This window comes from Hordeum vulgare, chromosome 2H, assembly GCF_904849725.1.
Source record: "Hordeum vulgare subsp. vulgare chromosome 2H, MorexV3_pseudomolecules_assembly, whole genome shotgun sequence".
NCBI lineage: Eukaryota > Viridiplantae > Streptophyta > Magnoliopsida > Poales > Poaceae > Hordeum > Hordeum vulgare.
Genome location: NC_058519.1, coordinates 279795880 through 279817414, shown reverse-complemented (window position 1 = coordinate 279817414; position 21535 = coordinate 279795880). Strand labels below are relative to the sequence as shown.

The 21535-nt window shown below is 50.6% G+C and overlaps 1 protein-coding gene across 2 annotated transcripts in view; it reads left to right on the top strand.

Moving 5' to 3' along the window:
- The window catches only part of LOC123426085 (E3 ubiquitin protein ligase RIN2-like), a 50561-nt gene that overhangs the window by 16404 nt on the left and 12622 nt on the right, over window positions 1-21535 (top strand). For both annotated transcript variants that reach the window (XM_045109861.1, XM_045109862.1), the window contains 2 exons: window positions 9155-9241; window positions 9314-9435. In XM_045109861.1, the coding sequence (XP_044965796.1) occupies window positions 9155-9241; window positions 9314-9435 (209 nt within the window). The remainder of the gene's footprint in view (window positions 1-9154; window positions 9242-9313; window positions 9436-21535) is intronic.

Sequence of the window (21535 nt, the reverse complement as noted above, 5' to 3'; positions counted from 1 at the left end):
TGCAGAGGCTGAGTTGCAAGCGATGACTCTTTTGACGGCGGAGGTGACTTGGTTACGGTGGTTACTTCAGGATTTTGGTGTTTCTGTCACTACACCGACTCTGCTATTATCTGACAGTACAGGTGCTATTAGCATTGCGCGTGACCCTGTGAAGCATGAGCTCACCAAGCATATTGGCGTTGATGCTTTCTATGTGCGCGCCGCTGTGCAGGATCAGGTTATTGCTCTTCAGTATGTGCCTTCCGAGTTACAGTTGGCGGATTTCCTGACGAAGGCCCAGACTAGAGCACAACATGGCTTTTATCTCTCCAAACTCAGTGTTGTTCATCCACCATGAGTTTGAGTGGGGGGGGGTGTTAGAGTTATAATATAAGTCATGTACCCTTTTGTGTTTATCCCAATATATAAGGGGTTTCCTGCATATAGTCCACCACCTGTACATGTATATATATTGGCCTATGGCCTCATGGAATACAAGTTGCTTATTCGTAACATTAGGGTCTGTATTCGGAGATGTATCTTTACATTGTAATGGTTGTAGGCTTGGCAAACAGACTCAATTACCTTATCCTCTTAGTGAGTCGGTATCTCAGTGTTCTTTTGACTTAGTTCATTCTGATGTATGGGGACTAGCTCCCTTTGATTCAAAAGGTGGCCATCGCTATTATGTTCTATTTATTGATGATTTCTCTCGCTACACTTGGCTCTATTTTATGAAATCTCGTAGCGAGGTTCTCTCTCTATATAAACGATTTGCTGCTATGGTTCACATCCAGTTTTGCACGCCTATTCGCACTTTTCGTGCTGACTCCGCTGGAGAGTATATGTCCTAGATGTTGCGTGCCTTTCTCGCGGAACATGGTACTCTTGCTCAGTTCTCATGTCCTGGTGCCCATGCTCAGAATGGCGTTGCGGAACCCAAGCATCGTCATCTACTTGAGACGGCTCGTGCGCTGATGATCGCCGCTTCTCTTTCACCCCACTTTTGGGCTGAGGCCGTTTCCGCATCCACCTATCTCATCAACATTCAGCCATCGATTGCCTTGCAGGGTGGCAGTCCGATGGAGTGTCTCACTGGTCGTTCTCCTGACTACTCAGCTCTTCGCATGTTTAGGTGTGTTTGCTACGTCCTTCTTGCCCCGCGAGAACACACCAAATTGATTGCTCAGTCAGTCGAGTGTGTTTTTCTTGGCTACGGTGATAAGCACAAGGGTTATCGCTGTTGGGATCCTGTTGGTCGTGGGTTGCACATTTCGCGTGATGTGACTTTCGATGAGTCTCGTTCGTACTACCCTCGCCCTTCTTCCTCGCGCTTTTCTGTGGGCGACCTTTCCCTTCTTCCCGATACCTCCTCCTATGTGCCTCATGTCTCCCCCCTTGCTCTGGCACATCTCACTCTTCCTCATCCACCACCGACACCACCTTCCCCTCCATCCTCCTCCCCACCCTCACCATTCGTATCTCCTTCCCCTCGATCCTCCTCCCCACCCTCCTCATCCGTCTCTCCTTTTCCTCCACTACACTCGCCGCCCTCGTAGTGAAGATGATCCTACTGACGCGCCCTCCACTTCCAGAGCGCCTCCCTTCACGCCTCCCCCGGTTCATAACCTTCGTGCTCGGCCTCGCCCCCCGCCTGATCGCTATTCTCCTGACCGTTATGGTCTCTCCGTTGTTGCTGAGCCCACTTCCTATCGGACTGCCATGACTCAGCCTGAATGGCAGCTTGCGATGGCCGAGGACTTTGCTGCCCTTGAGCGCAATGGCACCTGGGATCTGGTTTCCCTTCCTTCCGGTGTTCGTCTCATCACCTGCAAGTGGGTCTATAAGATTAAGACTCGCTCTGATGGTTCTCTTGAGCGCTACAAAGCTCGCCTTGTTGCTCGTGGCTTTCAGCAGGAGCAAGGACGCGATTATGATGAGACATTCGCTCCTGTAGCCCACATGACCACTGTCCGCACTCTCCTTGCTGTGGCCTCTGTTCGCCATTGGTCTGCGTCTCAACTTGATGTCCAGAACGCCTTTCTCAATGGTGAGTTGTGTGAGGAGGTTTACATGCAGCCACCACCGGGGTACTATGCTCATGATGGTATGGTCTGCCGTCTTCGATGCTCCCTCTATGGTCTAAAACAGGCTCCTCGCGCCTGGTTTGAGCGTTTCGCCTCTTTGGTGACTGCCGCGGGTTTCTCTCCCAGTGATCATGACCCCGCGTTGTTCGTTCACATGTCTCCTCGTGGTCGGACTCTTCTCTTCTCCATGTTGATGACAGATCATCACTGGTGATGACTCCGACTACTTTGCCTTTGTTAAGGCCCGCCTTCGCGACCAGTTCCTCATGTCTGATCTTGGTCCCCTTCGCTATTTTCTTGGGATTGAGATTTCTTCGACTCATGATGGCTTCTTCATCTCCCAGGAAAAATATATTCTGGATCTTCTTGCTCGCTTCGCTCTCGGTGATGAGCGCACTGTTGTGACCCCTATGGAGCTCAACGTTTAACTTCGTGCTTCTGACGGCGATCCTCTTCCTAATCCCACTCGCTATCGCCACCTCGTTAGGAGCCTTGTCTATCTTGCTGTTACGCGTCCTGACATCTCCTATCCTGTCCACATTCTCAGTCAGTTTGTTGCAGCCCCCACCTCTGTCCACTATAGTCACCTCCGTGTTCTACGATATCTTCGTGGCACGATCTCTCATCGCCTTTTCTTTCCCCACTCCAGCTCACTCCAGCTCCAGGCCTACTCTGATGCTATGTGGGCTAGTGATCCCTCTGATCGCCGCTCGCTATCTGCTTACTGTGTTTTTCTTGGTGGCTCTCTCATTGCCTGGAAGACCAAGAAACAGACTGCAGTTTCTTGCTCAAGTACCGAGGCTGAGTTGCGTGCGATGGCTATGCTGACAGCTGAGGTGGTCTGGTTACGATGGTTACTTGAGGACTTTGGTGTGTCTGTTACTACATCGACTCCCTTACTGTCCGACAGCACAGGTGCTCTCAGTATCGCGCGAGATCCGGTGAAGCATGAGCTCACCAAGCACATCGGTGTGGATGCCCACTTTGTGCGTGTTGCTGTGCAGGATCACTCTCGCTCTTCACTATGTGCCCTCTGAGTTACACTTGGCGGACTTCTTCACGAAGGCACAGACTCGAGCGCAACACGGGTTCTTTCTCTCCAAACTCAGTGTTGTTGACCCACCATCAGTTTGAGGGGGGGGGGGGGGGTGTTAGATGTGTATAGTCCCTTTGGTGTATATCCCCATTGTATAGGGTTTTCTTGCCTTTTACCACTTGTATAAGTACTGACCCTTGCCCCCCTATGAATGTTAGTTGCTCATTCCTAACAGTATGGATTTGGGGCGCGATGTGGAGATGATAAAAGGAGGTAGAAGGTGTCAGAGTATATATAATATAGCCATGTATCCCTTCGTATTTATCCCATTGTATAAGGGGTTTTCTGCATATAGTCCACACCTGTACATGTATATATATGGGCCTATGGCCTCATGGGAATACAAGTTGCATGTTCCTAACATGGTATTAGAGCTAGGTCAATTTTCTGCACGCTGCAACTCGTGCGATTGATCCATCTCTGCTCCCGATCGAAGCTAGTCCTCAATCTCCTCCTTCTGCCTCGTCCCGCTCGAAGCTGCCTCGTTCCGCTCGTCCGCTCGAAGCTGCCGGATCTCGATCGAAGCCTCGCTCCCCAGCCGGCCCCGATCCCAGTGGCCCTGACCGTCTCTGCTCCCGATCGAAGCTAGTCCTCGATCTCCTCCTCCTGCCTCGTCCCGCTTGAAGCTGCCGGATCTCGATCGAAGCCTCGCTCCCCAGCCGGCCCCGATCCCAGCGGCCCCGATCCAAGCGGACTCTCGATCGAAGCTGCTTCTCGATCGATTCGGCGGAGGCGGCGGCGCGACCCGCAACCCTAGCCAGCTCCGGATCCGCCCCCCTCCTGCCGATTCCCCTGCTGCGTCGGCCGATGCCCCTTCCGCGTCGGCCGATTCCCCTTCCGCGTCGGCTGCCTTCCGCTCCGTAACCAACTGTTGGACATCTCTGCTGCCGGATCCAGCTCGTACACCAACCCCTGCTGCGGATCGCACCAACTGCTGGACATCTCTGCTGCCGGGAGATATTCCTAAAAAAAATTAAAAAAAGTCTGCTGATCGGGCTATGTTGCTGTTCCTCGTTGTCCGGTGATTTTTGATGGTACTAACTACACCGAGTTCATTGGCTTCATGCGCATTCACATGCGTGGCATCCGTCTACGGGGCGTTCTTTCTGGCGAGGTCCGTTGTCCGCCACGTCAGGTTCCTCTTGTGGCCCCCACTCTGCCGACGCCACCGGTTCTTCCTGCGAATGCTAATCAGGCTGCGAAGGATTCAACTAAGATTGCTGATGAGGCCGCCGTTCGTGCTTATGATGAGCAGGTTTTGATTTATGAGGAGGCTCTTCAGGCGTATCATGGTGCTCTGTCTGTTTACACCCAGTGGCTTGATGATGATGCTCGTGCTGCAGCTGTTCTCACTTCTAGTGTTGTGCCCCAGTTTGCCTCTGAGTTTCTGGGTCTTCCTACTGTCTTTGAGATGTGGACCGGGCTTCGTCAGCGTTATGAGGCCTCAGGTGATGCCTTATACCTCTCTATGGTTCGTCAGGAGCATGCTCTTCAGCAGGGTGACTCTGTTATGACCGGTACAACATACCAATGGAGGAGGCCCAATGGACAGGGTTAATTACGGGCTTAGCCCAAGTTATCTTACCTATCTTAGAGTCCAAGTTATATTAGAGTCCAAGTTAGAGTCCAAGTTATCTAGGGTTTAGTGGAGGCTGTCCTCCTATATAAACACATGTACCCCTTCGATATTAAGCAGACAATAAACAGTATATTCTGTTGTCGTCTCCCTCAGGAGACGAGAGCCCCAAACCCTAGCCGCCTCTCTCTCTCTCTCTCTCACGCCGCGACGGCGCCCAACCGCCGGCGCCGGCGTCCCCAACCTCGCAGCCCGCACTTCCACCCCTACAACCTATGTCCGAGACCTGGTAGAACCCTAGCCTCTACCAGACTCCACTGTTGATGATTTCTATGCACAGAGTTCTGCTATCTGGCACCAGCTTGATTCTCTCCGCAGTGCTGGTTGTCGTACTTGCCCATGTTGCCAGGCTGTACAGCCCATTTGGAGTTTCATCGTGTCTACGAGTTTTTGTCTCGGCTCTGTAAGGAGTTTGAGCCCCGGCGTGCTCAGTTGTTTGCTCGTGGCCGTATTTCTCTCATGGAGGCACTTTCTGAGATTCGTGCTGAGGAGACTCGCTTACGTGGCGCTGGTCTACTAGAGGATCCCTCTGTGCTCGCTACTCGAGCTCCCACTACGCCACATACTGCACTGACTTCGTCTCGCTCGAGTGCTCCGCCGCTCTTGTCCACTCCTCCTGGCGGCTCGGGCCGCCCCCGTCCACATTGCGGCTACTGCAACCTGGATGGTCATGTTGAGTCTCAGTGCTTTCGGAAAAAGAAACACCTGCGTCAGGTGTGATCATCATCTTCAAGGACTTCGTCTACTACCTCGACATCTTCAGCCACCGCTTTGATTGAGCAGGATATTCTGAGACTTAAGCGTCTGCTCGCTGCTTAAAGTTCTTCCTCGACGGGTACTGCTGGTTCTGTGACTGATGCTTCTCGCACTGAGCAACCACCTTCTACACAGTCAGGTACATCCCCATGAGTTCTGGACTCTGGAGCTTCTTTTCATATGTCTTCTCATTCTTCCACTTTGTCCTCTCTTCGATCGCTTGATTCTCCTGTTAATGTCCTCGATTCTCCTGTTCATGTCCTCACTGCTGATGGTACTCTCTTTCTGTCGTTAGTAGAGGCAATCTTACCACTCCTTATTCTGTCCCTGATGTTGCTCATGTTCCTCGACTTACCATGAATCTGTTTTCTGCTGGTCAACTTACTGATTCTAGTTGTCGCGTCATCCTTGACGTTGACTTTTGTTCTGTCCAGGATCGTCGCACACACACTCTGGTTTGGGGCCGGCCCTCGCGGCCGTGATTCTCAGGGTCTTTGGGAGTTAGACTGGCTTCATGTTCCTTCCGCTGCCACCACTATCGCCAGTTCCTCCGCTTCGGTCGCCTCTGCTACCGGTTCCTTCCAGCAGTGGCATCATCGACTTGGTCATCTTTGTGGTTCTCGTTTGTCGTCTTTAGTTCGTCGAGGTCTTCTGGGGTCTGTCTCAGGAGATGTCTTTTTAGAATGTCAGGGTTGTCGTCTTGGCAAGCAGATTCAGTTACCATATTCGCATAGTGAGTCAGTGTCTAAGCGTCGTTTTGATTTAGTCCATTCTGATGTATGGGGTCCGGCTCCCTTCGCTTCGAAAGGGAGTCATAAATACTATATTATTTTAATAGATGATTTCTCTCGTTACACATGCCTTTATTTCATGACTTCAAGTAGTGAGATGTTGTCTACTTATAAGCGTTTTGCTGCCATGGTCCACACTCAGTTCTCTTCGCCCATTCGTGTGTTTCGTGCTGACTCCGCTGACGAGTATATTTCTAAGATGTTGCGTGGTGTTCTTGCTGAGCACGAGCCTCTTTCTCAGTTCTCTTGTCCTGGTGCTCACGCTCAGAATGGCGTGGCTGAGCGAAAGCATCGTCATCTTCTTGAGACGGCTCGTGCATTGATGATTGCTGCCTCTCTCCCGCCTCATTTTTGGGCTGAGGTCGTCTCCACCTCCACCTATCTCATCAATTTACAACCTTTCGATGCTCTACAAGGTGGTGTTCCTTTCGAACGTCTTTTTGATCGTCCTCCTGATTATTGATGCTTCGCTTGTTTGGTTGTGTTTGCTATGTTCTTCTTGCCCCTCGCGAACACACCAAATTGACCGCTCAGTCTGTTGAGTGTGTCTTCTTAGGCTATAGTGATGAGCATAAGGGCTATCGTTGTTGGGATCCTCTCGGTCGTCGGATGCGTATCTCTCGGGATGTGACTTTTGGCGAGTCTCGTCCCTTCTACCCACGCCCATCTTCCTTGACCTTTTCCGTGGAGGATATCTCTTTCCTCACTTTCTTGATACACCTCTCACCCCCCTCGAGCCTTTGTCTATTCGTTCTACTACCTCTGCTTCTCCACCTCTTGCCGATTTGCCACCACCATCTCCCACGGTTTCCTCCCCTAGCATGTCACCGGATTCTGCACCTTCATCTCCGGTGACTTCTTCGTCTTCACCCCCCGATTCTACCTTGGCGATCCCTCCTTGCATTGTTCCATCTTTTCCTCAGTGTTACACTCGTCGTTCACGTCATGTGGATGCTTCTGCGGATGTGTCGTCATCCTCGTCTCAGCCTCCCTATGGCTCGCGTTCTCGCCCTCGTCCGCCTGTTGATCGCCTTGGATTTCACACCGCTGGTGCTGCTGTTCTTGAGCCGACTTCCTATCGTCAGGCTGTTGTTCATCTTGAATGGCAGTTGCGATGGCAGAGGAGATTGCTGCTCTTGAACACACTGGTACATGGGATCTTGTTTCCCTTCCCCCCGGTGTCCGTCCCATCACTTGTAAGTGGGTCTACAAGGTTAAGACTCGCTCCGATGGTTCTTTTGAGCGTTACAAAGCTCGTCTCTTGAGCGTTACAAAGCTCGTCGTGGCTTTCAGCAGGAGCATGGTCGTGATTACGACGAGACTTTTGCTCCTGTGGCCATACGACCACTATTCGTACACTTCTTGCCATGGCCTCTGCACGCCACTGGTCTGTATCTCAGCTTGATGTTAAGAATGCCTTTCTTAATGGTGGGCTGCGTGGGGAGGTGTACATGCAGCCACCATCTGGGTATTCTGTTACTGATGGCATGGTATGTTGTCTTCGTCGCTCTCTCTATGGCCTTAAGCAAGCCCCCCGCGCCTGGTTTGAGCGATTTGCCTCTGTGGTAACTGTTGTTGGTTTTTTAGCTAGTGCTCATAATCCAGCATTATTTGTCCACCTTTCTCCTCGTGGTCGGACTCTTCTTCTTCTCTATGTTGATGACATGATCATCACTGGTGATGACCCCGAGTATATTGCCTTTGTAAAGGCCCGTCTTAGTGAGCAGTTTCTTATGTCTGATCTTGGACCTCTTAGTTACTTTCTTGGGATTGAAGTATCTTCTACCTCTGATGGCTTTTTTATATCCGAGGAAAAGTATATCCAGGATCTTCTTGCTCGTGCTGCTCTTACTGACCAGCGCATTGTTGAGACTCCCATGGAGCTCAATGTTCACCTTCGTGATACTGATGGTGACCCCCTGCCTGACCCGACGCGTTATCGTCATCTTGTTGGCAGTCTTGTCTATCTAGTTGTTACTCGTCCGGATATCTCTTATCCGGTTCATATTCTGAGTCAGTTTGTCTCCTCTCCCACCTCGGTTCACTATAGTCACCTCCTTCGTGTTCTCCGATATCTTCGGGGCACGATCTCTCATCGTCTATTCTTTCCTCGCTCTAGTTCTTTACAGCTTCAGGCCTATTCGGATGCTACGTGGGCTAGTGATCCTTCAGATCGCCGCATGAGCTCACCAAGCACATTGGTGTTGATGCTTTTTATGTGCATGCTGGTGTGCAGGATCAGGTTATTGGTCTTCAGTATGTGCCTTCCGAGTTACAATTGGCGGATTTTCTGACGAAGGCCTAGACTAGAGGGCAACATGGCTTCTATCTCTCCAAACTCAGTGTTGTTCATCCACAATGAGTTTGAGGGGGGGGGTGTTATAGTATATATAATATAGCCATGTACCCCTTTGTATTTATCCCATTGTATAATGGGTTTTCTGCATATAGTCCACACCTGTACATGTATATATATATCGGCCTATGGCTTCATGGGAATACAAGTTGCATATTCCTAACAGAAGGGACAAGTGCGATGTGGGGTCTATATAACCCATTACACTGCCTTGTGGGACCCTCATGTGGTGAAACGGACGTGGCAACGGAGGGTAATGGAACCTAGTGCAAAGTGTAATATCGTTTGTCCTGAAATGGTGTCAAGTGTTTATTCTTCCGAAGCCTGGTATAAAGAAAGTGACACATGTAGTACTCTACTTTGTGTTATGTGCAATTTGCTCCGTCCTTTATTTATGTGCATGTGACAGTCTACAATGTGAATACAATTACATGGACTTCTTTTGTGTTGCAGGGAACTTTTCTCACATTGGTTGTGCCTCCTAATTCTCAACAAATAATCCTTTGGTCAACTTGGCTGGTCCTTCTTTGTTCACTGAAGGTACTGTGTGCAATTACATCTACTTGTTGAGATTCTACCCGTCATATTAACTGAAATAAATGTCATATCCAGATGTTTCAATCATTGGCCAGAGAACGGCTTGAGTGCCTCCATGCGTCACCCTCAGCAACTCCATCGAAATATCTCCGTGTATATTCTGCATTGTTGCTGGTTCTTTCAACTGATCTACTATGGTAATATTCCCTGGTTAGTCAGCATGGATCAAGCTTTATAGCAATTTATCTAAGTATCATTTGGAGATGAATTTACCCAATTTATTAAGGTATTATGGTGTTCCCTGTCGGTCTAGGGTTTGTCCTTGAGTCCTTGTACTATATATTTGCACCCTTTGGCTGTGCAATACAACAAATCCAGTTGGTAACATTGTACTAGAGCTAAACATGGAGTGCAATTTGTCTCCACTGCAGCTCGTCGTCTTTGCTGCGCTGTCCCTGGAGAGCGAGCTCCACAGCAGGGGGCGGACTTGACACCCCAAACTCACTGCCGTACCCATCGTAGTTGTGTAGTAGCAACTGGCTGATGTCCCCATGCCACATCTGCCTCACCGATTTCCTTATCCTGAGATCCCTCATTTTCAGCTTGGCGTCTCTTCAAGTTGAGCCTACCTGCACCAAGGCTGGATATGGGAACCACCTTATCTTTTCGCCGCTGGTCCCCAGTCTGTTGCTGGCGTGGATTTTTAGCCCGCCAATCTTGTTCGGTATTGCTGGTTACCAACGTGGTATTCTCGTCGTTGACCTTGCTTTTCCAGCAAGGCCTACCCATTGCTGATCCAATCTCCTACTTCATCAGCTCGCTTGCGGGCCTCCTCTTTTCATCTCAGCTGGCTTCACCCTCAGCACTGGTCCCTCTGCTGCAGCTTGTGTTGGCCACAGTGTGCTGATGCTGCTACTTGTTGCAGGCTTGCAGCCAGTGCTCTGATTAGCCGCTAACCAGGGTTGTACTGTAGAGCAAAAGAAAGCTGGAAAGGTTTGTTTGATAGAATCTGCATCTTCAAAAGAAGCTGCGTCTGGAGGGAGATTTTCCCACTGAACAAGCCATTGAACCACTGGTAGATTATCTCGTGGTATTTGCCGGGTTTTCAGTACTGCTGCTGGAGCATTTTTAATTGATCCGTCTTCATTGATTAAGGGAAGATCTTGACCAGGCACCACTTTTTGTCCCAAGTGCTGTTTTAGCTGACCAACATGGAAAATTGGATGAATCTTCACACCTTCAGGTAACAGGAGTTTATAGGCCAGTTTGCCCACTCGCTTGAGTATCTTAATAAGGACATAGAACATGTTCTGTAGTTTAATGGAGCCACGCTACCCAAATGCTGCCAATGCGGTAGGGTTCCATTTTAAGGTAGACCATATCACCTTCTTTGAATTGGCAGCATATTTCTTCATGCGATTCTGAGCTTTATGCAAGTTGTCCTTAATCTGGGCCAACATCTCTTGTTTAGTCTGAAGGAACATGTTTATTTCCTCATCCATAGGTCCAGGGACAGAGAAATCAGATATCAGAGGTGGGGGAAACCCATACAAGGCCTGAAATGGGCTGAACTTTGTGCTGGTATGAAAACATGAGTTATACCAATACTCAGCTAATGACAACCAAGCAGCTCACTTCTTTTGGTTCATTCGTAGCCATGCAACGCAAATAGTTTTCCACACATTGGTTAGCATGTTCTGTCTGACCACCAGACTCTGGATGATAAGCTGTACTGCACCGTAGTTGGATATCCATTGAGTTACGCAGGTCCTTCGAAAAAATTGCTGTTGAAGATCCTATATTTGTCAGAGATAATCAATTTGGGAGGGCCATGTAATCTGATTATGTTATCCAGAAATGCTTGTGCAACAGTATGACCAGTATAGGGGTGGGATAAATCAACGAAATGGGCATATTTGCTTAATCTATCCACCGCAAGTCTACAACCATTATAACCTCTTTTCCTGGGATGTTGGCAGCCCCTTTACAAAATCCATTGTAATGTAGGTCCATGCCATATCAGGAACAGGTAAGGGATCTAAAAGCCTTGGGTAGTGACGGTGTTCAGATTTGAATCTCCTACAGACTGGGCATTTTGCAATAAACTTTTCAATTTGCTTCTTTAGACCAGGCCAATAAAATATTCTTTTGACCTTGTGATATGTTGCTCTCGTTCTTGAATGTGATGGATAAGTCTATGTACTATGGTCTTTGTGGGGCTGCAGCACATAGTCCTTTGTGGGGCTGCAGCACATGGTCCTTGTGGCTGTTAGGATAGAATCCTTGACCATCAAGGACTGTCAGTTAGGATAGCATCTTAGACTAGCATCTTAGCAGCATCTTAGACTAGCATCTTAGCATATGCTTGGCTGGCTAGCAGCCTATAAATATGTATCCCCAACCCCTCAGGTTGGCATGGCATTGTGTGAGAAATAAACCAACGAAAATTGTCCCAATTCTCCTAGTGTCATCCACAACTATCAATGCTCAGGCTGAAAGGTCTAACAAGTGGTATCAGAGCCAGGTTATCTTGTACCCTGAGCATTTCCTGCTCACCTCTCTCACCGGGAGCTGAGCAGCCTAAGCCGGTAGCAGCAGCTGCTCCGACCGCCCCTAGTTACCTCCCTCCCTCCGGACTGTCGAGCAGCAGCAGCTCGTCAGCAACAGCCTCCTCTTCATGCAACAGCCCCCCTGCAGCGAGCCATGTCTGCAGGTCGCTCTCAGCACACGACTACCTCGAGCATACGGCGCCGGCAGGAGGCCGAGCGCGCCATGGCAGAGGAGCGTGAGCGAGCAGCTGTAGCAGCAGCTGCTGCGGCAGCAAGGGTGCCGAGGCTGGCTGCAGCGGAGCTGGCAGCAGCCAGAGCAGAGGTAGAAGCAGCCAGGGCAGAGGTAGAAGCAGCAGCAGCAGCGGAGGCAGCACGTGAGGCTACGGCGGATGCCAAGGCACTCCGCGTCGGCTCCGGCAGCTCCAACGGCTCCGCGCCTGCGGACGACGGCGCCGACGCAGACCGTGCCAAAGTGGCGCAAGAGCGAACGGCGCAGTGGGCAGCCGAGCACGCCCGCGCTCCAGGTGGAGGTGCGCACGGCGACGGCGGCTGCAACGACCAGGACCGCGGCCTCTACGAGGTCCGGACTGTGGTCAGGGATGTTGGTCCCAGTGTTGGGTGGCCTACCCTCACTAAAACCAACTACGCCGAGTGGGCCGCGATCATGAAGATCAGGCTCCAGGTGCAGCGGCTGTGGGAGGCAGTCCAGGACAGCAACGTCGACCACCAAGAAGATCGACGGGCGCTGGACGCCCTCATCGCCGCAGTCCCGCCCGAGATGCAGTTCTCGCTTTCCAACAAGCGGACTGCCAAGGAGGCTTGGGACGCCATCGTCGCGGCACGCATCGGCAGCGACCGTGCTCGCAAGTCCACACTGCAGGCACTTCGTAAGGAGTGGGAGAGCCTGGCTTTCAAGCCAGGTGAGGACGTTGATGACTTTGCTCTCCGCCTCAACACTCTGCTGCAGAAGATGGTGAAGTTCGGCGATGCCACCTACACCGAGGAGAGAGCTGTCGAGAAGCTTTTCCAGTGCATTCCCGAGAAGTACAAGCAGATGGCTCGCTCGATCGAGTCTTTGCTGGACCTCTCCACGATGACGATCGAGGAGGCGATAGGTCGCCTCAAGGTCGTCGACACCGACGAGCCACAGCCGCCCTTGGGGCCCATCACCACCGGCGGGAAGCTGCTCCTAACTCGGGAGCAGTGGGATGCCAGCCTTGGTGACAAGAAGAAGGGGGAGCCTTCTTCCACGACGGGCGGCCGCAAGCGCGGCAAGCAGCGTAAGGCGCGAAGGGGTGGCAAGGCACAAGGACGTGCCGAAGGTGACGCCCGCGGAGGCGCCAAGGACGGCGTCGCTGGCAAGCCCAAGCCGGCACAGGACAACAGCTGCCACAACTGTGGCCGGCTTGGCCATTGGGCCAATGAGTGTCGACAACCACGACAAGGCCAGGCTCACGTCGCACAGGCGGAGGAGGAGGAGACGGCTCTGTTCATGGCGCATGCAAGCATCGAGCTACCTTCAGCGACACCAGTCGCAAAGGCTCTCCTCCACCTCGACGAGCCAAAAGCACACGCTCTTCTCGGCGATGGCTCCGGGAAGGACAAGACTGCGGGGTGGTGCCTCGATACCGGCGCCACCCACCACATGACCGGTCGAAGGGAATTCTTCGCCGAGCTCGACTCCGACGCGCGAGGCTTCGTCAAGTTTGGGGATGCCTCAGCTGTGGAAATTAAGGGCGTCGGCTCCGTCATCTTCACCACCAAGACGGGAGAGCACCGGCTGCTCACCGGTGTCTACTACATCCCCGCGCTAAGGAACTCCATCATCAGCTTGGGACAGCTGGATGAGAACGGCTCACGCGTGCTGATTGAGCATGGGGTCCTACGCATCTGGGATCGCCAGCGTCGCCTTCTCGCCAAGGTACCCAGAGGTGAAAATCGACTCTACGTCCTTGATGTGCAGGTGGCACAACCGGTCTGTCTCGCTGTCCGTCGGGACGACGAGGCGTGGCAATGGCATGAGCGCTTTGGGCACCTACATTTTGAGGCCCTGAAGCGTCTAAGTGCCAAGGAGATGGTGCGAGGCCTGCCATGCCTCGACCATGTGGAGCAGTTCTGCGACATCTGCGTGCTGACGAAGCAGAGACGACTCCCCTTTCCCCAGCAAGCGAGTTTTCGGGCCAAGGAGAGGCTGGAGCTCGTGCACGGAGATCTGTGCGGCCCGGTGACGCCAGCCACACCAGGAGGTCGACGCTACTTCCTGCTGCTCGTCGACGACCTCTCTCGCTACATGTGGGTGATGGTCCTCGGCAGTAAGGGAGAGGCGGCGGACGCCATCAGGCGCGCGCAGGTTGCTGTGGAGGCGGAGAGCGGCCGCAAACTGCGCGTGTTGCGCACTGACAACGGCGGCGAATTCACGGCGGCTGAATTCGCGTCGTACTGCGCTGATGAGGGCATCCAGCGCCACTACTCCGCGCCGTACAGCCCGCAGCAAAACGGCGTCGTCGAGCGGCGCAACCAGACGGTTGTGGGGATGGCTCGGGCTCTCAAGCAGAGAGGGATGCCGGCTGTTTTCTGGGGAGAGGCGGTGCTAACGGCCGTCTACATCCTCAACCGCTCGCCTACTAAGGCACTCGACGGCAGGACGCCGTACGAGGCCTGGCATGGGCGGAAGCTGGCGGTCTCCCAGTTGCGGGTCTTTGGCTGCCTTGCGTTCGCCAAAGAGCTCGGCCACATCGGCAAGCTCGACGACAGGAGTACTTCGGGAGTCTTCATCGGCTATGCGGAGGGCTCAAAGGCCTACCGCATCCTCGATCCAGAGACACAGCGTGTGCGCACGGCGCGAGACGTCGTGTTCAACGAAGGGCGAGGGTGGAAATGGGACAAGGCGGTGGACGACGGCTCGACGCCGACGTATGACGACTTCATTGTCGAGTACGTCCACTTCAAGGAAGCTGGGGGAGCAAGCAGCTCCTCTTCGCCGAGCACGTCTACCCCAGCCCCCAAAACTACATCGACTTCGGTACCTGCTACGCCGACGTCACCACAACCGGCGACGCCGCATACTCCAGCCCCGGCAGTCACCACTCCGGGCTCGTCTTCATCAGCACCAGCTCACGCAGAGCACAACCCGATGAAGTTCGCTTCCCCGCTCACTCACGACGAGGAGCGCATCGACGCGTATCATAGCGGCGAACAGCTGCGGTATCGTACGATGGACAATCTACTCGGTAACCAGCCGGTGCCGGGACTGGTGCCACGCGACCTGGAGGCGCAGCTACAACTCGCGTGTGAGGACGGCGAACCTCGGTCCTTTGCAGAGGCTGAGAGAGACGCGGCATGGCGCGCCGCGATGCAGTTGGAGATGGATGCGGTCGAGCAGAACCGCACCTGGGAGCTCGCTGACCTCCCTCGTGGTCACCGCGCAATCACCCTTAAGTGGGTGTTCAAGCTGAAGAGGGATGGAGCCGGCGCCATCATCAAGCACAAGGCTCGCTTGGTGGCCCGAGGCTTCTTGCAGCAGGAAGGAGTCGACTTCGACGACGCTTTTGCTCCCGTGGCACGGATGGAGTCTGTGCGACTTCTCCTTGCGCTAGCTGCCCAGGAGGGCTGGCGTGTCCATCACATGGATGTCAAGTCGGCATTCCTCAACGGCGACTTGAAGGAGGAAGTCTATGTGCATCAGCCACCGGGATTTGCGATCCCGACCAGGAGGGCAAGGTACTCCGCCTGCGTAAGGCTCTCTACGGCCTACGGCAGGCACCTAGGGCGTGGAACGCCAAGCTGGACTCCACGCTAAAGAAGATGGGCTTCGAGCAAAGCCCGCATGAGGCGGCCGTCTACCGACGGGGCAGTGGAGGAAATGCCCTGCTGGTGGGCGTCTATGTTGACGACTTGGTGATCACCGGCATCAAAGATGCAGAGGTGGCGGCGTTCAAGGAAGACATGAAGGCCACCTTCCAGATGAGTGATCTGGGGCTCCTCTCCTTCTATCTAGGGATCGAGGTGCACCAGGATCACTCCGGGATCGCGCTTCGACAGTCCGCCTACGCCAAGCGCATCGTTGAGCTAGCTGGGCTCACCGACTGCCACCCAGCTCTCACTCCAATGGAGGAGAGGCTGAAACTGAGCCGCGGCAGCACGACGGAGGAAGTGGACGCTACACAGTACCGACGCCTTGTGGGGAGCCTTCGCTACCTCGCCCACACACGGCCGGACTTGGCATTCTCCGTGGGCTATGTTAGTCGGTTCATGGAGCGACCGACGTCGGAGCACCAGCAGGCAGTGAAGAGGATCGTCCGCTACGTGGCAGGGACACTCGACCACGGCCTCCACTACCCTAGGTGTCCGGGGGCGGCACACTTCGTCGGGTACAGCGACAACGACCACGCCGGCGACATCGACACCAGCAAGAGCACGAGCGGGATCCTCTTCTTCCTCGGCAAGTGTCTCGTGAGCTGGCAATCGGTCAAGCAGCAGGTGGTGGCCCTGTCCAGCTGTGAGGCCGAGTACATAGCGGCCTCCACCGCCTGCACTCAGGCGCTCTGGCTCGCTCGACTGCTTGGTGATCTCCTCGTCCGAGACACCAGAACGGTGCAGCTCCTAGTGGACAGCAAGTCCACCCTGGCCCTGGCAAAGAACCCCGTTTTCCACGAACGGAGCAAGCACATCCGACTGAGGTATCACTTCATCCGCAGCTGTTTGGAAGAAGGGAGCATCGAGGCGAGCTACATCAACACCACGGACCAGCTCGCAGACCTGCTCACCAAGCCTCTTGGGAGGATCAAGTTCCTCGAACTCTGCTCCAGGATTGGGATGATTCGACTCTCCCACAAGACGAGGTACAAGACTTAGGAGGAGAATGATGGATAAGTCTATGTACTATGGTCTTTGTGGGGCTGCAGCACATAGTCCTTTGTGGGGCTGCAGCACATGGTCCTTGTGGCTGTTAGGATAGAATCCTTGACCATCAAGGACTGTCAGTTAGGATAGCATCTTAGACTAGCATCTTAGCAGCATCTTAGACTAGCATCTTAGCAGCATCTTAGACTAGCATCTTAGCATATGCTTGGCTTGCTAGCAGCCTATAAATATGTATCCCCAACCCTTGAGGTTGGCATGGCATTGTGTGAGAAATAAACCAACGAAAATTGTCCCAACTCTCCTAGTGTCATCCACAACTATCAATGCTCAGGCTGAAAGGTCTAACAGAATGTCCCCCAACAGCAGAAGAATGGAGAGCTTGTACGAGCCTTGTTTCTAGTGCTAAATCATTGCCAATGAAAATCCCCCCTTTATCTCAAAACACCAGCATGTTGAGAATAAGCATTAGTATCAGTAGCAGGGGAATTGAGGAGTTGCTCTAAAAGATCTTGCTCATCCTTGTGATAAGCAGTGACTTCTGTTATCCACTTAGCTACTGATACATTCTGGACAGTGCATCAGCTACAATGTTTTTTCTTTTCCTTTTTTGTACTCCATAGTGAAGTCAAATTCCAGAAGTTTGAACATGAGCTTGTGCTGTATACCTTACGTGATCCTTTGCTCTGTGATATACTTTAGGCTTTGTTGACCTGTCCTGATTACCAGTGTATTGCTCCACAAGTAGTTTCTGTATCTCTTTAGAGCTTCTATAATTCCAAGAACTTTTTCATAAGCTGACATGGCATCATTTCTGAAGCAGCACAAGGTTGTGGAGGAACAACCCCACCTTGCTGCTACAATGTGTACAACACAAGTGTTGAAGAAACTACTCAACGTGCTGCGCTAGATATCACTCTAGAGGCGAGTGGAGGCCAATATGGCAGCAGGAGTTCAATCCAAAACTACTAGAGCACAAGATCTAGTCCAAGATCTTAGATAGGAACAAAAAGTTCTATTTAGATAGTGGGTACGTAGTCCGGTTACAAACTAGAGGCGAGGACCTCTATTTATAGGGCTTCGAGGAAGCCTTCAAATACTTCTACTTATGGCTAGAACATTCCAGAAAACATCACTTAACATTCATCATTCTACTCATAGCTACTCATAACTAGAAGACTCTAGAAAACAGTAGGTAGTGTAAAGAAAAGAAAACAAATACTACACTAGAGTGGAAGTATCTAGAAGTGGCCAAACAAATCTGACATATTATTATTATTTTCATCTATTGTTCCTCATCATTGTCCCCTGGTTGTTTGGAACTCGCCCTCGAGTTATCTTCATAGAGTGCTTCTTCTGGATGGTAGTGAGTCAAGTCCGCAACATTGAAAGTGTTGGATATATCCGCAATATTGGAAGTGTCGGATATACCCATGTCGCTTGGAAGGTCTATCACTGTGGGGACCCCGATTTGTAAGTCATGATAACCGAATGCACGTGTATAGTGATCCCAGAGATCAATGCTCACTGAACACACAGAAGCTGAATGACAAGAGTCTTACATCCATACATACCGTCTGATACAATTAAGGACCATTAAGGCCAAGTCTTACATAGGTAGGATCTTGAAGGCCGACACACCAAACACAACTAACAACGGATATCTTGATTGGAAGCATGAACCCATGCCATCTGCCTGAACCTATTGGCATTCTGACTGGGAAGCGTCCTAGTTCGCATGTTCGTCACCGACGAACTCTTCTCCAAGTTTTTGCTCTTCCATGCCTGGCTAATTAAATAAGTAGTGGCAAGCCAATGAGTACTTTGAATATACTCGCAAGCAACCCATGATATGGAAAAAGGCAATAATGAAGCATGATATAACACTAGTATGCTATTTTGAGGAAAGCAGAGTTTTCCCTAGTGCAATAACATGATCAACTTCTCGTACGGCATGCATCATAAGGCAAGTGGTAACCACGCAACCGGTTTATAGATTTCAATATCAACTGAGGGCTGCACAACCCATGTTCACCCATCATGCCAAGAAATGAAAGCCGAAGCGGTCTTGTACCCAGGGATTACCGGAATCCTGATGCGGCGGATCCCGAGCTCGATCTCGAGCTTGGGGGCTCCTGGCGATGAGTGGGTGGCTCAGGGGTGCGATTAGGAGTACCAGGAGGTCGAAGGGAGGGAGAGGGAGGCTCGGGGTGTCGTTATATAGAGGGGGGACGGTTCACCGAAAGCTCGTGTGCCGGCGAGACCGTGGCGATGGCCAGGGGGGGAGAGGGGACTTGGGGACGCAGTCTGGGGTTGGAAAGGGAACGAGGAGGAGCGGGAGCTGGCTCCTGGCGTGCCATGGTGGTGGGCGCCATCTGACCGAATCAGCCGGCCGGGGGCAAGAGTTGTAGGGGGGAGGAGAAGGGAGAAAGGAGGGGCACGACATGACGCAGGGCCTTTGCCGTCAAGGGGGCCTCGGGGGACAGCCGGAGGGGTCCAAAGCTGGTCGGGGGTGGCCTCCCACAGTGTGCATCCGCACTGTAGCGCGTCCAGAGCGCAGTTTTGGCATGACATGACATGCTGCTGCTGGCGCGCTCTGGCGCGTCCCACCTTGTCCTCTAGTGTCTGGGGGATGTGGAGATGCCCCTTGGATGCTTTGGAGCAGAGGAGGGAGGCTGTGGTCAAAGGAAGAGGGGAAGAAAGTCTCTGCGAGGGTGAATCAGGGGCTTAATTGTGGTCTCCTAACATTGAACCAGAGCTGGATCTCCCTGCTGTAGGTGAAGAGAGTGGCTTAATTGTGGTCTCCTAACATTGAACCAGAGCTGGATCTCCCTGCTGCAGGTGAAGAGTAACTCTGTGGGCTTGTGGTAAAAATTTGGAGTGAAGGAGAATAGTGTCAGAGGTGAAAGTAGCAGTTTTACCAAATCACTAAGGTGTTTGATGCTGGTTTGAGCAAGATAAACCTCACCACTTGCAGTGAGATTTAACAGGATTAAATGATGGGCAAAATCAGTAGGATTCACCAAGTTTGAGCTCATTTGAACAAAGTTGACAATGTAGACATGAAAAACCCTAGAAATGGACATAATCAGATTTCTATGGACCAAGGTGATCAAATCAACTCCCACAAATATACAACTTGGTGCTTGTGTGACTGATTGAGTTTTTGAATCACTATAGTTGTTCTTCTCTCTAAAACCTACCTCCTTGACCCCAACCCCTTGCCCAATGATCATGCCATGTGAATGAAACCAGAAAACCATTTTTCTAAATTATTATTTTTATAAAATACATTTAATCATTTCAAATTCTTCAAAACTCCTGATTGGGATTTGTACTGCAAGTCCCCAATTTAGGGGGGATGTTTTACACCAAAGACTTTATTTGAACCCTATTATTCAAAAGACTTCCCAAAACCATAACGTAACTATTTTTAAAGTTATTTTCCTATTTTATATAAATACCTTTTTTTTAGGCTAGAAATGGTATTTCATAGGGAAAAATTATTTTCTTGCTTCAAAAATATTTGAAATTTTTTAGGGAAACACATTGGACATATATTTTTCATACATAAGAGTTTTAACACATGGTCATGTTCAAAATATTGGACAAAACCCTTAAAACCCTTTCTGCCTATTTCAGTCTTTTGAAATATTTTCATAGGAACTATTCTCAATAAATTTCAGGAAAATTCTAGCAAGTCATACATGATAAAGGCGGTGATCCTGCAAAGTTTCATCTCAATTCAAGTTGATTTGATCCACCTATTATTCCCAAAGCTCTTTCTGTTCAGTACAAAATTTGAGCAACTTTACATTGCCAAGTTTATCCAATTGATCCCAAACTTTACAAGAGTGATCCAGCCCCCAAATAAGGATGCTACTCTTGTAAAATTTGGGATCAATTGGATAAACTTGGCAATGTAAAGTTGCTCAAATTTTGTTCTGGATAGAAAGAGTTTTGGGATTAATAGGTGGATCAAATCAACTTGAATTGAGATGAAACTTTGCAGGATCGCCACCTATGACTTACTAGAATTTTCCTGAAATTTATTGAGAATAGTTCCTATGGAAATATTTCAAAAGCCTGAAATAGGCAGAAAGGGTTTTGAGGGGTTTTGTCCAATATTTTGAACATGACCATGTGTTGAAACTCTTATGTATGGAAAATATATGTACATTGTGTTTCCCTAAATTTTCTCAAATATTTTTGAAGCAAGAAAATAATTTTTCCATATGAAATAACATTTCTAGCCTCAAAAAATGTATTTATATAAAATAGGAAAATAACTTTAAAAATAGTTACGTTGTGGTTTTGGTAAGTCTTTTGAATAATGGGGTTCAAATAAAGTCTTTGGTGAATCAGGGGTTTTGGAGAATTTGAAATGATTAAATGCCTTTTATAAAAATAATAATTTAGAAAAATGGTTTTCTAGGTTCATTCACATGGCATGATCATTGGGCAAGGGCTTGGGGTCAAGGAGGTAGGTTTTAGAGAGAAGAACAACTATAGTGATTCAAAAACTCAATCAGTCACACAAGCAAGTTGCAACAAAATCAATCATCACAAACATGCAAAAAGTTTTAATTGGTCCCAATTTTTATAAAAACAACACGTGGCAAAATTGGTACAAACACAGGGTGTGATAACCTATCCCCCTTACAAGAATCTCGTCCCCGAGATTCCTAGGCTAGGCGCTAAAAAGAGAAGGAAACTCGGATCTGAGGTAGTCTTCACGCTCCCATGTTGCTTCTGCTTTAGTGTGGTTGCTCCACTGTGTTAGGAAAGCAACTTATCTTTATTGAAGGCCCAAGGGGCATATATATATTACAGAAGATCTGAGGTGCAAGGAAAGTAAACATAGACTAATAGGACTCCTACACCAATA